We start from the raw sequence: 16,098 nt of genomic DNA on the forward strand, positions 1-16,098 counted from the left end.
TGCTAGTGGATCGCCGGAGCTGTTACATTAACATGCTTATTGTAGTTGTAAGTGCACTGCCTTGCGGCCTGTAGCACCGTCCTTGATGGAGCATATGTGTGGGCTGGACCTGTATTTTACAGGAAAGGAGTGAGCAGAGAGTAGAGTAGTTGTCGATTCTTGTTCTGTTTTCTGTGAATATCTTCCTCACCCTCTCAGACTTTGAGTTGCGTGTTACCATGGAAACCAATCAATGGTGTAGCTGTATTAAAGTCTGAGTGGAAACAGTCGTGTGTAAATCATAGGTGTAAATCTGATTTTGTCAGAAATCGGGAGAAATATGACCCCGGGAGGAAACCGGGAGAGGGCAATGACATCGGGAGTCTCCCGCGAAAATCGGGAGGGTTGACAAGTATGCTGTCAACAAACCATTCAGAAACGTCCTGCTGCAACCGAGATGTTTGCACCTCCACCAAAACCTCCGCTGCTTCAGGGTCAGTTTCTGGATCAAATTGATAATATGCTTGAACACATGCATTGCTCTGAGATGACATGTTTATTCCACACTCGTAATCACAGCAAACATGGCAACGTGACTCTCGCCGGCTCATGCCCCCCTCTTCTGCAGGGGGGCGTGGTCAGCTGCTGCTCAGAATTTTCAAAGACAGGCTTGGAATAGAGCGAAAATGAGCGAAACGAGGCATGGCTAAAAAATGATCTGTTTGGTATTTTGAAAAATAAAATGTATAAATATACCTTATATAGGTATGGTCATACACTATATCATTTAAATATAGCATGATAGGTCTCCTTTAAGCTTTGTTAGTTCCAGGTTTAATATGTGCAATAAGTTCATTTCAATAAGTTCTGCAATAAACATTGAACCAGTCCGGCCCTCGACTAGTACCCATTTCTTAATTTCGGCCCACTGTGTATTTGAGTTTGACACCCCTGCTGTAAAGGGTCGAGGAAGGGTGCTTAAAGAGGGATATTTAATACTGATTATTATATCAAACAAAGAAACGCAGCAACGTGAAGCTTAAAAATGACAATCTATACAGATGATGATGTAACAATTGCATGAATGTTTACTCCATGGTTTACTTACGTTGCTCTTAGGGTCTAGGGGAGGCTCTTGAGGGTTAATGTAGGCATGGGCTATTTTAATGACATGCTCCAGCTTTCTGGGCTGTTCCTCAACTTTAGCTGCCAGGAACAGCGTAGTCTGAGAAATAACCTAAACAGAAGAAGAAAAAAAAACCTCAGTCAGTTTTCATAGGCGGCACCAGCAGTAATTATAGCATCAGCAAACACTGCAGTCGTACTTACATTTCTATGGAATTTGCTGAAGGAGTGAATCATATAAAATCTGTGCATATATACTATAGCAGTGTTGATAATCAATTGGGAGCTGGGTGAGCAGTTAAGGAATGACACATGGATGATATACACTAAGTGCTAATTGGTTGTAAAAGCATAGAAAAACGTGCATCCTGCGAAACCACATAATGAAATAAGGGCTGACAGTATTATTAATCATGCAATATCACTTATGTGCAATATATATCACTTTATAATTATGGTGTGTACTGCCTGTTATCTCTTAGTTAAGACTATTCTACTTCTGTAACACAATCTCTAATAACTGTGCAATATTATTTTCACTATCAGACTACTTCTACATGCTAGTTTTTATTTAAAATACTGTTAATTACTGGTGTCGAACTGGATTGCTGGTTCTGTAAATGGTGTTAGGTCTATCTCTAATATCTTATGCCTGCCTCTTAATTAATATTGTGCCTTTTTACTTTTGCTGAAATAATTGTCTACATCTTGACGAATAACAGCTTTTTTCTATATAAATGGTTGTTTTCTTACTTACTTGAAATCCTCTTTACCTGTGTGTATATGTATGCATCATATACACCAAAACAAATTCCTTGTATATGTAAAGCTACTTGGCATTAAAGCTGACTCTGATTACAGATATCATAAGACACAAAGCTAACAATGGACTGCAGTAAGAGACACAACAATAGCTAAGCTAACTAGCAGGCAGGCCTTCACGTTTCCTGCAGGCTGGATATAAACACATTGCAATCCGACGTAAACAACCCTTTAGAAATCTGTAAGTAAAAGATTTTCCGTCTGTTTTGATTGTCTAAAAAACGACTTTTAACACGTGTTGCGGTTTGGGTGTTTCTTGAAGCTAATGCTAACAGGAGCTAACACCAGTGGGCCGGTTAGCCTGGAGGTTTTTTTTTTTGGAAGGATACACGTTGAGTCTCTGGCCGATATCTTGGATTAAATTGGCCGCTTGTTGCCGGTAAGAGAGCTCCCGGTCGCCCTCGATTCCGGTGCGTCGGGACGGCGTGTTGTCCAGCTGCTCCCGGGAGAAGATCCATTTGGTGGAGGGTCCCCGGTGCACCGCCATTACGCTCCCGCAGCCAAGACGGTGCTAGCATCGGGAGGGAGTGAGGGGGCACCGGAAGGACGAGATGGGTTTTACCGGTGGACTGCTTTCTGCACAGCGCACCCAAGATGCTGGTGGTGCAAAGAGCATCGAGTGTTTTTATTCAAGAACAACAGAAATCAGAACCAAAAACCTTAAAACAGCAGTAAAGTGATGTTTAATGTAATACATCTGACATCATGTCCACTAACAACAGTATAAGGCAGTATAGATATTACAAACAGCAGTGTAGAACATTAAAACCAGGTGAGATCCGGTGTGGTATAATGCAGAATAAAAGTTGGACAGTTTTGGTCATTTTCACTATAGCAATAAGAGCTGAAATATCTAGTTTAGCCACTAGAGTTCACTGTACTGCCCCTTAGAAATAAGTGTTTATTCTAATCATATTGCATTTTTATCTTATTAACAGTGCATGTTTATTGTTGGCACAACGTCTCTTTATAATTGCAGATTGCTTGTTGACATATATTGCAAATATTTGAACAATATAATTAAGACTATCCAGCCCAAAGTTGTGCTTTTTATGCATTACAGTATGTTGTTGGATAAGGCTTCGTAAAAACGTCTTTATTATCCTAATTGAAATCATCATATTTGACCTATGCAAGCAGGTACAATGTGTTGCCACATGGTGGAGCATCTTCTGCTCTGCATTGCTCTCTTTCTGCCACTAAAGGGAAGCAGAGAACACAAATCAAGTACGTTTAAAAACCCTCTGCACCAAGTGATCTAACAAAACAAGGAACCTGTTAGGTTTACATAGGCAAACTGTAGAAGCAGTCTAAATTAACTACATGCAACCAATAGTCTGTCATTAAATAAATAGATCTAAGTAAAGGAAGGGGGGAAGTCATTTTTACGCAGAGAAAACAAATGTCTGCTTATAAATTAGTTATTCATCTTAGAAACCATTTATGGTGAACACATTAATGCATCCACATCAACGCAGGACCTTTGTGTGATGATTGATGATGATGATGATGATGATGATGATGATGATGATGATGATGATGATGATGATGATGATGATGATGATGATGAAAACTCCTCTTCACCCTCTGGGGTCAACAGGTAATTAGAGTCCAGGTGTTGGTATTTCACGACATCTCGAATTTACCCAGAAGAGACGCTTTGGAATTGTTGTGAATATTTTTCTATGGCGTTTCCTAACAGAGAGCATCAGGGTTGTCAGCACAACGCCTTCAAAATAAACAGATAGACAATGACTGTAATAAAAACAAGGCATAATTGAATGTAAACACATCGCATTAGCTATAAACCTGTCTTAACCGGTGTATTTCAGCCCACCAATACAAATAATGGCTATTAAATAAAATGACTTACAAGTTAAAGTTATGCATTTAAAATGTGCAGCATCAGGCTAAATTAAATGGAGTGCAGTTACGCATGCACTGTTGTTGTAATGTAAGGAAAAAGGAGGTGGATACTTTAGTAAAGTTCCGAATTTGCAGCCTACAACCGCGTTTTCGGTTAAATAAAAATAAAAGTCTGCACTTTTTGTCTCATAAATACGGTACTGACAATGCAAGCCTTTACATTATGTCCAAATCAAAAGAGAAGGACGCTTTAAATACATTGTATTTCGTTCAGGTGCACAACACTGCTTTGTTTTGAAACAACCATCTGTTAATTTCCGGTTTTGCTTCACCTCACAGTGTTCAATTTTTGCGCATCTGGACCTGGCGTCTCCCTCCCCTCTCTGTCTCTGGGTGTCTCCGTTGTTGAAAGCCTGCACTTCTCGCCCAGGTGAGATATTTTTGGCGTGCGTAATTGGAACCGCAACGTGCCCAGAAGATGACGGACTTAACACCGGCAGAATCCACCGCCGTTTCGGACCCGGTTGTTGTGGAGAACGGGCAGTGCGAGAAAGAGGAATCCCCGGAGCAGCAGCAGCCGCAGACAGACACTGAAAGTCGGGGAGAGGGTCTCAAGATGGACCAGGAGATGAAGATAACAGACAGCTTGGACGACGGAGGTAGGCGGTGGGATACATGTTAAAAAATAATGGTGGAAGAAGTGTCAAAAATACTTCATTACAAGTTAAAGTCGTGTACTCAAAATCTTACTCAAGTAAAAGTATTAGCATCAATATATTTGTATTTCTGGCAATTCTAGATAATATTGTTTCGTCAATAGCTTTTTACTGTTGTAAACAAACACAGTTGGGATTGATTTTGTATTAATTAATTAATTAATTACAATTATTTGACTCTTTTGTTACTTAAATAGTTAGTCCACTAGTTACATTTTTAGAGGTGCATTTTGTTAACAGTAGGACATAGTTACTGGATTTTCTGTGGAAAAAGGAAAATAACTTCGGTTTTAATTGCACACAAATCATTTAGTAGTGTAATAAAATAATAATTATGGACTGATTTGGCTTTTACCCCTTGCACCAAAATCAATGTTTAGCTGAGGAATGTGATGTCTTGACAACTTTTGAATGCATAGCCAGGAAGTTTGGTTCAGATATTTCCCTCGGGGGGGGGGGGTTTATGATCCCGTAACTTAATGACAGTACCATCATCTCCTGCTGTACTTTGTGTTAAGTGCAGATTAGCTAAATCATAGCATAGCATAGCTGTAGAAACTCTATAGTGATATATTTCATAAATATATGATGACTCACAATCCCTCTTACATATGATTTCAGTCAGTTTAATGCTTATCAGTTCGATATTAGGGAAGAGGAAAATATGTATTATGTGATGACGTTGAATATTTTCATAATGATATTACCTGTGATAAACTATATATTAACGTTTACTACCAATACTGCTTTCTGCAAAAAATACTCTCTTTCATAATACTAAATAAATGTGTTTATTGCACAAGTAGACGTCGTAATGATGGTTAGAAATGATATTTTTTGCAGCCTCATTGTGTTAATTCAATACTGCATACATGCACATGTTCTGAATGTGGAAACAGAGCTTCAAAGCTGAGTTTCGATCCCTCTCTGAGTCATGTTGTCTGCAGGTCTTCTGGAGAGCAGCATGCGTCTGAAGCCTCATGAAGCTCAGAGTTATCGTAAGAAAGCTCTGTGGGTGTCCTGGGTCTCCATCGTGATCACACTCATCCTGGCCGTCGTCTCTTTCAGTGAGTAACGCTCCCTCAGGTCAAACACTGACGCCTGCTGCTCGGTTCTTCAGCTGAAGGACAGGTTTGTTATTTGCCGTGGCATCTGAACGGCTGATTAAACAACGGCACTTAAAACACACTGCTTGGAAGTCCTTCATGCCAAGATACTGTTTTCATTTATACTCCCACGCCATTTCAAATGACAACTTCTCTCAGTCAACAAAGCCACAGGAAGCGATGGTGCTGTTCAAGAGTGTGAACTTGACCTTGAGTTTTATTTCTGTCGGAGGAAGAAGAAGTCTTTGCTCTGGGTTTTCTGCATAGATAAGATTCATTGAGAGGAGAAAGGGAAGAATTGTGACGTTTTTCAGACTTTTACGTCCCTTCTTTTTCATATCTCTGCATGTCAAAGGCTGGAAGTGATAGACTTTGGAGATCAAACTCAGGCTACATGTTGTTTTTCTCTTTATTGACACTTGACACACTTGAATCTGTGTCAGATATCTTTGATAAATAGGCCAAATGTTACTTTGGATGAGGATTATTTTATGATATTCTCTAAGCCTTGTGTTGTTTATTCACATGACGATGCTTCTTCGTCTGCTGGGAATACTGAGCAGGGCTTTGACGGATGAATTTGCTCAGAGTAGCTGCCTCCATGTTGTTCTTCATATGGACTAATATATAGACATTTAAAGGTGGGGTAGGTAAGTTTGAGAAACCGGCTCCAGATACACTTTTTGTTATATTCCATGGAATGCTCTTAACATCCCGATAGCAATGAATATCTGAAGTGCATTGAAGCCGTGGCGCTGTAAAAAGCACGACCAATCATCTGAGCCGGCTAAAGTAACTGGATGGCCTACCTGCCTGTCAGCCTTCCATCTGTGCACAAACTGATCTCGTGCCCTCATTGGTCATGTGCGCGTTCGTGTGTGTTGGAGGAGGGGCTCTGTGAGGAAGTGGCAGATTTCTTCCGGCTGTGTATTTTCAAATTCTAGTGATCTCGAGCTGGTTTCTCCAAAATGACCTACCCCACCTTTAAAGATTGCAAACATGTCTCTTTACTGAACATATTTTTATGCATCAGACATTTATATCCACATCATGCCCGCTCTCACTCATAAATGAAACATGGCACTGCTTGCAAATGAGCTGCAGAAATAAGCAGAGGTAGAGTTGAACGAGGCTGAGGAAGCAGCAGCAGCAGCAGTTCTAGTTAACAGGGTCTTTGCTTCACTTCGATTCTGACACTCGGGAGAAAAAACAAACAGTTAGTGAGAAATACCAGTGGTTCAATAAATGAATCAGAGTCTTGTTTGAGAAGGAAATTAAGAATTGGAATTGGATTGGTTGACCTCGTGGGTCAGAGTCAGTGCAGCGAGTTGTTGTTGGAGTGAAGTCATCTTGTTTTAGAAATCAGTACATGTTGTTTCAAACGTTTTGCCCACTTCCTGTTTCTGATAAAGTCGAAGCAGGTCTGTCTCAGCTTCCTTCTCTGTCATGTATGTTCAACTGTGTGTTTAACCCCTTAAGACCCAAGGCTTTATGGTCATATGTACATTAGCTACAGCATTTGGCAGGGTCCTCCTACATACTAGACATACAATAGTGGAGGGACTTAATGGTGCAAATATACAAGTGTGTGTACTTCACAGAGCTATAAGTAGACCTACACATATATATTGGTTAGTTGTTGAACATTAGAATTACCTCCAACTATTTTAATAATCAATTCATTGGTTTGGGTAATTTTTAAGAAGAAAAACTCAATATTCTCTGATTTCAGCTTCTCTAATGTAAACGTAATGTTTTTTCTTTACTCAATTATAACATTAAACTGGATGTCTTAATGTTGTGGACTAAAACAGGTGTTTGGACGGTAATTGACATGTTTCTATACAACTAGTCAACTAGATGCACTATGACCTTATCGTTGCTGTGCAGATTCTACTTCTTATTCTACCTGCAACTTCCTGTGTAATATTGTAGTGAGTAACATTTATTAGCAAACAAGCAACGACAAACCTCCTGTTTGGCAACATGCTAGCGAGTCCCATTGCAAATAAGAACATTTCAATGTGCACAGAGTGTGTGAGAGTCCTGTTGTTAACCAGCTGTTTGCACACTGTGTGTTTCTATAAGGAGCTTTTGCATTAGGGGACATTATAAACTGAGTAAACACAGTAAGACATCATTCAAAGGAAGAAACGAATGGACTCAGGCGGTAGAAAGCACACAGAGAAGGCACAGATTAAAACCATTACTCCGTCATTGATGTCCTGAATAAAAACAAGGTAATGGGTTTGGCTCTTAATGGCTATAGTATAGTATAGTATGCTATCTAGAGCAGAGCAGTAGAAGAAACATAATCAGCATCTATTTTCATAATGGATTAATCGTTCATTTTTCCAGCAGAAAAGTCAGAAAATGCAATAATATATGATATTAAAGGGAATAATGTTGGGTATTGACTAATGATAATTAAAGACCTTGTATTTTGAGAAACGGATGTGGACATTTTCCACAATTTTCTGACCAAACGATTCGTTTAGAATATAATGAACAGGTTAATCAGCAATGGAAATAAGTGCTCTGTGTAGCCCTAATGGCCTCATTAAACTATCAAAAAGGACAAGCCGGAAAGGTTCCATCTATAAATCAGTGATCACTTTCATTTTATTATTAAAGGAAATGGAGCATTATGTGCCTTCTTGCTGAGAGTTAGATAAGAACATTGATACCACTCTCATGTCTCTACACTATACACACAAGCTATTAAACAGATAACGTCAAAACAACAAGTTATGAAACCTATCTTCATGATGAATGATCTTTCCCTGTTCGCGCTGCATGATGCCAGCTTTAAAGCTACACATCTTGTAAAACATTTGCATTACTCAAACATGGCAAAGACGCCTTCTTTAGAGAGAGAGAGAGAGAGAGAGAGAGAGAGAGAGAGAGAGAGAGAGAGAGAGAGAGAGAGAGAGAGAGAGAGAGAGAGTGTGTGTGTGTGTGTGTGTGTGTGTGTGTGTGTGTGTGTGTGTGTGTGTGTGTGTGTGTGTGTGTGTGTGTGTGTGTGTGTGTGTGTGTGTNACACTGGAGATCAGGTGTTCAGACCCTGCGTTTACTATGCAACATATTGTAGAAATATATATTTAATGTGTCAGTGAAGGTTCTGGAGACTAGGGATGCCAGAAACTGACCTTGATCAAATTCAAAAATCGGACATTTTCGATTATGGAGACTGTAACGAATATTCAAAAAATCGCTGGCATCCCTACTGGAGACGCACACACATTTTGTGATTCGGCAAAATCTGTCTTCCTAATCTGTCCAACGTAACATTAATTTCTCAAAAATATTTGCTCTTTTAGAATTTTATGTAAATATATAACACATGAGACAGGCTTGATGGTAAGATACATCGACAGATAGGTGAAGTGGGAATTTATTTATTCATTCTTTTTTGTTATGTGGGTCAATGGACCCCTTAAGATCTTGAGAATAACCCCCCCCCCTTCTATCATCACTAATGCAGCCTTCACCCAGAATCAGCAGCAGTAGTCACACACACACACACACACACACACACACACACACACACACACACACACACACACACACACACACACACACACACACACACACACACACACACACACACACACAGGAAATTGTGCACGCCTGCGGAGGCTGTAATCTGTAATTTGTAAGTTCCATTTGTTTTTAACACACACCAAAGCAGTGGTCCTGTGGGACCTAATAAAACCTCATAAGCACACGGAGAGGAAGCCCGAGGCGCTGCTCTTTCCCACAGATCTCACCTTGATAGATGATTTTTTTAAAACACAGAGGCGTGCTCCACTAACAAAGTGCAGCGAGAAACAGCCGCGATATTTAGACTCTCCATCTGAGGAGAGGGAAAAGTGAGGAGGAAGAGGAGGAGGAGGAGGGGGGAGGATGAGGAGGAGGGCTAAATTGCATGAGCTCCTCTCTTACAGATTACCCAGAGAGAAGCAGAGTAATCAGTGGGATACCTGTTCAGATGCCTGCAAGGAAAACGCAGAAGAAACAAAATGGTTTTAGCTTCTACTGCTTTTTATGCAACACATGAACTAAAAACAAAGGCCCATGTTTTAGTTGTATAGGTCCACACTATAACCGGTTGCCTCTCAGGGTTAAAGGGAGTAGCCAGCGGTGATGTGCTGAATCACGGCCATTACTTTATATTACTTCAGGTCTCTAAAAACAAACGTGCCATAACTGGCAATTTCGGACCCCCAGCTACCGCATTATAGAAATAATAATAATAAGGCTCATTTAATTTGGAGAAACAAAAACAATTATGAATGCGCCTGGGTGGAGGTCATCCCTTCTCTGCGGCACTCCTGCTCTTCTCCGTTTCCTTCACGAATACCTGTAGACTTTATTTTTTTTTTTCAAGGAGAACTTGAAATCAATTTCAAGCCCCATTTAATTTGATACGCCCGTACATGCTGACCCAGAACAGCATAGTTCAAATATTGATCTTCTTTAGCGGGTGACCCGGTGCCTCTTAGTAGTCAAACACACTGTACAGCTGCATCCTTTTAAAAATTTAATAATGAGGAAAAAACGAGGAAGGAAAACATTCTGAGTTTGATAGGAAGAAATCATTCTCTCAAACTTGGTTCCCATGCAAAACGCCTGCTTCCCCCGTGAAGACAGATAATGACCTTTTGAAAAACAAAATGTCAGTGTTTGCCTGGAGATCTATTTGTCAGCAGCGGCAGCGTGACTCCTGGCAGTGGAGGCAGGCTGCAGGAGCACAAGGAGAAGCGGCAATAATGCTTTGCTGTTCACCACTGCCATTAAGCCGCTGGTGATAAAAAGGTGCAGTGCTTTTAATGGCTTGTGATAGCTCCCCCTATGTTTTTTTTTGTTTTGATTTCACTTGTACGGCCACTCTGTTAACTCAGCACACAGGGTAATACGTCTCATTTGAGAGGATCCTGCCGCGAGGAGAATGCTTGAAGGACAGTGTGAGAGTGACACTACATTATAAACATACTAATCACAGCTAAGATACCGCAGTAAAGAAATAATTGGACTCAAGCTGGTTTGGCTGCTTAAGCATTTTAGCGTGCAGAAATGGGAGAAAAAAAACCTTGGGACAGATTATATTCTCAGGGGGGGGAAAAAGGCTACAAATGGCTTCTACTGTGAGGTTATCCTCCTTGTCTTTATCCTCCTGTAACTGTATGCATGTGTGTGTGCGATGTAGTGAGAGCTCCCGTGGTGTAAAGACAGCGAGGTGTTCTGTCGTCCCTCCTCCCCCCCCTCGCCAAGTCCTCGTCTCCGTTTGGCCTAAAGGAGCGCTCAAGCGTACCGAGTAGAGATTTTCAAAAGCGAGAGGACATTCCTGTGGCTGTGTTAAACTGCCTGGGTGGGAAATAAGGCCACTGCAATGCAGATTTGACAGCAGTGAGTGTCAGCAGACCTTTATGTGAACCTGTGTGAGGCAATGCATCATAACAGAGGAGCGGGATATCCAATCGCAGTAGCTTTGTAGGACTGACCAAAATGTGTCAGAGTTTTTTTATCTTGTTTACTTCATTTTAGATCAGCAGAAATTCAAATTTTTGATTATTTTATGAATACCTTTTGTGTCTGTTTACTTAAAGTCATTCACTTTGGCTGCTTTTGTTGAATGAAAAAAGAAACAGTATCGGAAATCAAGCATTCTTACACGTGATCGGGTAACCCAGAAAAAGTATTGCGTGATGTCTTCATTTGTCTCAGCTGTGTTATGAAAAGCGGTAAAGGTTGATTGAAAGCAGTTTTGGAAGTATTATTATAAGTAAAAGTAGCAATACTACAGTGTAAAAATACTTAATTACAAGTAAACAGTCCTGCATTCAAAAATACTTTATATTCATAGCAACACAGGTCCTATAAAGTAATAATGGCCTTAAACTGGAAGATAGTTAAACCCAGGCAACCTTTCTGTCCTGTGCTTGTTGCCATAGTATATTAATGATGATAATGATACTCTGAGGTACACTAAATTCCTTTATTGTGTATATGTCTTAATGGCTATACTGGTTAATGGTTCCTGCTGAATAGTTCTAGTACCAAAAGTAAATATAACTCAATGTTGCACTTGGTAAAGGTGGAGTTTATGTGAATTCCTTTATACACTACTGGATAGCTTAACCTACAATAATAATATATTATAATGTGAGTCAATTTTGATGGAGTATTAATAAACCTAATCTACAAAGACACTTTATTAAAAGTATAAAGTATAGCATACTGTGAATATGTGAAAATACTCAATTAAATAAAAGTACCTCAATTATTTTACTTAAGAAGAGTACTTGAGTAATTTAACCTAGTTACATTACACCACTGAGTAAAAGCTGTTTGTGAATTGGCCACATTATTAAACAAAAAGCAACTTTGAGGCAGATATTTGCAAGTGCAGCTTTGTTAGCTGGAAGTGAAATGTATTAGCATCAGCAGCACAGGAATGCTAATTCGCACAGGTCCAACATATAAACACCACCATGCAGGCTAACGCTCAACATTAATGACTGCAGGATATTTAGCATTATTGGCAAAATGTAAATACACATTTATTGACGCACTGCACAACACAGCGTGTGCAAAACCCTCTGCAAGCGTCCACCTAGAGATGACAAGCATTCCTCACAGGCACAGAAATACATATACATATGTAAGCTAAAATATGTACGCTAACATAAAAAAAATGCACCCAGAGGGAAAACCCTTTTTGTTGGTGAGTAAATCTTCTATACAGGGAACACATTTAATTTTGTTCCATTTACAAAGGTCTAGTGGAGTAAGATGGTGGGTAGCCTTGAGAAAGAAAAAAGAAACACAAGTCAGCCTAACTGTGAAGTCTCTGTGAAGAACAAGGCAGCACTCGCTCACACACCAAAATGAAATTTCAAAATAAACGACTGAGCTGTGATTTACAATTCTCCTCCGGGGCAGAGAAAAGTGAGAACACATCAGTCCCTTCTGCCTTTGTTATGCCGCTATGAATCAGCTGTTTAAGGGACAAAACAGCTGAACAGCGGCGAGAGAAAGACTCACACCAGAACACAGGACATATTGAGAGGTATATTCCTGAGCTCATGAAATTGGGTTTTAAGTTGTTGTCTTGATTTGTGCCTGATTCAATCTGGGTGAATTGTGCTCGACTAAATTGACTGAAAAACAACAAAGCTGGGCGATATAATGGAGATATTTCAAATACTGCCTTTACCTATAACAGGGAAAAATCTGAAAGCTTGTAAAGCCGGATGTAACACACACCTAAATCATAAGATCTTATTTTGACTTGCAAGTGGTTAAAGAACAAAGCTGGTGTCTTTCTTTATTTGATTCTTGTTAACCATTCTCCCAAAAGAAAACAACAACAATGTGTTAGTCTGTCTCTAACCCCCTAACCCGCCCCAAGCCCATTGGTTCCTTCCTGACATCTTTGGAGAAGACTAACAAATCCTTAGTTTCATTTTTAAAGTCTGTCATTTCCTGAAACAGCTGGTAGCATTTGCTGTTACACCACCTTGTTTTGTGTTGAGGACTATTTTCAGCTGCAGATTACTTCACATTGGATGCTCCACTGAGTATTTAAAGCAGCAGGATGGTGTGTGTGTGGGATTGAGAAACTACAGTGTGTTCATGCTAATAAAGGAACCCGGTGCAACAGTGACTCATTGATGTGAATTTGGACAATGGAGCTCTATTGCACAGAGGAGAAGAAAAAGGTATTTTTGGATACAGAGATAATTCATTGTGTTTGTTTTTCCATGGGATTTGATGACAGAACTGCATAATATCACCAGCATTATTTCAGGGTAAATGAACAGTGAGCGTTATTATAGATTGAAACCGATCCTATTGTGTGTTAAACCTTTTCCCAAGAGGTCAGGAGGGAGTTGGGGGTGGCGGTCCCTCTGAGTCCCATTTAAAGCCCAACGTGGCCGCGGCTCATTTCTCAAACTCATCTCAGATGCACCCACACCGGCCTAACGAGAGCCCATGTAGGGACAGAAACCTATTAGGCCTCCCCAGTTACAGACAGCATCTCCGTTTACAGCTGTCAATAGTACAGCTTGGCCTACAATAATTATCCCAGAGGAAGGAGATGTCTCTGTGCGGCTCGCATTAGTCGGGCCCCCCGAGACCACCAACCTGAATCCTTCGATATCTAAAGTCCCCGTGAATAGCTGCGCTTTGGGAGGCAGGATCAAGGCCTGAACCGATGGGGGGGAAGTGTGTCACGAGTATTCCCAGTCCTCTCCTCTCTGCATCCCTCGCCTTTAACCAGATGTATCAGTGTGAGAGTGTGTGAGTACAGTCGTAGAAAAGAGATCAGCGTGAGTAGGAGGAGGAGGAGGAGGAGGCCGCTGAAACCAGAGATCCCGGGCAATTCCTTTCAGGATCCACCAACATAAAAGGATCGCCTCTCCTAGGTGACCTAACCGTTTGGAAACGATACTGAAGCCGTGTACAGTTAAGGGAGGGAATTCAAAACAGCCCCGACCAAAGAAGCCACAAAAAAGAAATCAATAGACGCAACAATAACAATCGACATCAGCGCAGCGGAATGCCATGATAGGAAATCCAATTACAAATCAAAGGGAGGCAATTTTAGGAAACGGGGAGAGATCTGGAGATAAGTCTGAGGCAAAGACAGTGAGAGAGATGTGACACGGAGACAATAACAACCGCTGCTTCCCCCCTCTTTAGACGTAAGTAACACCCTGCTTCCCACCCAACAGCGTCGTCTTAGATAATAGAGTTACATTTACGAGCGTTGCCATATGCCCACCCAGTGCCTGGTAAATAGAAAATCCATGAGATGCCATGTTTTTATGGTTCTGAAGACAGCTACTAACTACCATGAGCAAACCTGAGCTACCCCCGTCAGCATCGGCTCGTGCCATAAATATATTTATACTTAAATACGGGGCCTACAGCGGTGAGCATCGCATGCCGTAAAAAGCCTCCCCACACTGTAATTCATAACTCCCTCAATATCCCGCGCCATAACTCACGAAAAGAGGCACCACAATACGAATTGACGGTAGGAGAAAAGTGACATCATCCTGCGGAAGGATGGAGCCGGCACCCCCGTGAGGTGGAGAAAGTCTCCCCCTGTCGAGGAGAGGGACGGCCCTTCAGCGGTGGTGTGATACCGCTATACTTTTATTTATTTTGTGTAATCAGAAGCCCACAGTTCTCCCACCACACCGCAGGGAGTCTCTCCTTGTGTTAATGAAAACAAACATTTAGCCAGGATTTATATGCGCCGCAGCCGACTACAAAGAGCATCAAAGCAAACTGCCTGGGAACACACACCTAACACTGCTGCACACAAATAAAGGCAAGGTATGCTTCACTAATCTTTTATGTAATAAACTCCTGTCTTCCTGTGATATCACGCGGCGCCATGTTCACACATAATAAGCAATGCTGTTCGCGGCCCAACTTAATACAGTGTCTTATTTGAAATGCAAACAAACTGTGAGGCAGAGGCTATCACCTCAATCTATTCCCCTTCTGTTCTCTGGCTGTCATCTCACGGAGCCGCGCTGCAGCCCATGCACTGTGGAGAAGGGGAGGAAAGTAGGGGAGTACTGCTGGTACTGTATGAGGGGGACGGGGGGGAGCATCCTATGAAGGATGGGTGGTGTGGAGAGGGGGGAAGAAGCCGGCCACAGTGTGATTCAGAGGGTTGTTTCCCCTCACAGCGCTGCAGGGCGAGGATTTACCGCAAAGGGGGGAAACAAGAGAAAAGAACAAAAGCTGCTGATACATTAAAGGGATTTGAAACAAAAAGGGATGTTTCATGAACATAGCACACAGGAAGTTTCAATTTCAGCCCTGTGTCGGACTTTTAAAGAAACCTAGTGTGGACACACACACACACCGCTTACTGGCCATGCTGAGGATTTGGATGTAAGAGTGATGTAGTTGCAGGTAAACCTGCCTCGACTCAGTTTGCTAACATGTTAACCTGGTGAGCTCAGGAAGCCTTTCACAGCTTGATAAAAATGCAAGGTATCATATTGTCGTTAAAATACAAAATATTAAAATGTGAGGAAATTAAAATGAATGGAAGAAAATAAATACAAATTTAACACAACATTCTAACAGGTTTTCATAATTGTTTGCGTCAGCCTGATCCTCCACAGTACACTCACTAAGCAACAATTTGGATTAACTTTAAAAAATATGAATATATGAGAAGTAGTTAATGCCTTGGCTCGCCTACAGTGTGTGTTTTGGTGGCACCTGGTTGTCCACATGCCCCCCCCCCTTCCCCCGTCCCCGGCTGGCCGGCGGGGTGTGCCCGCTTTGGACAGATGGGTGGGAGGGGGTGAGGGCCGTTACTGTGATGGTGGGGGAGAAAGGGGGATGAGGAAGATTCTAAATGTTTGCATCGCAGAGCTTCCCTCATCACTGCAGTGACACACACTGTTTACTGCAACACATGCAGCTGGTTGTAAAACTGAGTTGGA

The 16,098-nt window shown here is 41.3% G+C and overlaps 3 protein-coding genes across 12 annotated transcripts in view; 1 reads left to right on the top strand and 2 right to left on the bottom strand.

The window, feature by feature from the left end:
* Positions 1–16,098, bottom strand: part of rbfox3a (RNA binding fox-1 homolog 3a) — a 265,880-nt gene that overhangs the window by 76,185 nt on the left and 173,597 nt on the right. The gene's annotated exons all lie outside the window — the stretch shown is intronic.
* On the bottom strand, positions 879–2,508 carry LOC104965928 (cyclin-T2-like). Its single transcript, XM_010794986.1, has 3 exons — positions 2,256–2,508; positions 1,309–1,390; positions 879–1,216 (listed from the first exon to the last, which is right to left on the bottom strand). The coding sequence occupies exons 1-3, from the start codon at positions 2,411–2,413 to the stop codon at positions 1,019–1,021; spliced, it is 438 nt and encodes a 145-aa protein (XP_010793288.1). The 5' UTR covers positions 2,414–2,508; the 3' UTR covers positions 879–1,018.
* Positions 4,158–5,694, top strand: LOC104965927 (transmembrane protein 163-like). Its single transcript, XM_010794985.1, has 2 exons — positions 4,158–4,451; positions 5,456–5,694. The coding sequence occupies exons 1-2, from the start codon at positions 4,271–4,273 to the stop codon at positions 5,581–5,583; spliced, it is 309 nt and encodes a 102-aa protein (XP_010793287.1). The 5' UTR covers positions 4,158–4,270; the 3' UTR covers positions 5,584–5,694.

This window comes from Notothenia coriiceps, unplaced genomic scaffold, assembly GCF_000735185.1.
Source record: "Notothenia coriiceps isolate Sejong01 unplaced genomic scaffold, NC01 NC01_scaffold00037246, whole genome shotgun sequence".
NCBI classification, from domain to species: Eukaryota; Metazoa; Chordata; class Actinopteri; order Perciformes; family Nototheniidae; genus Notothenia; species Notothenia coriiceps.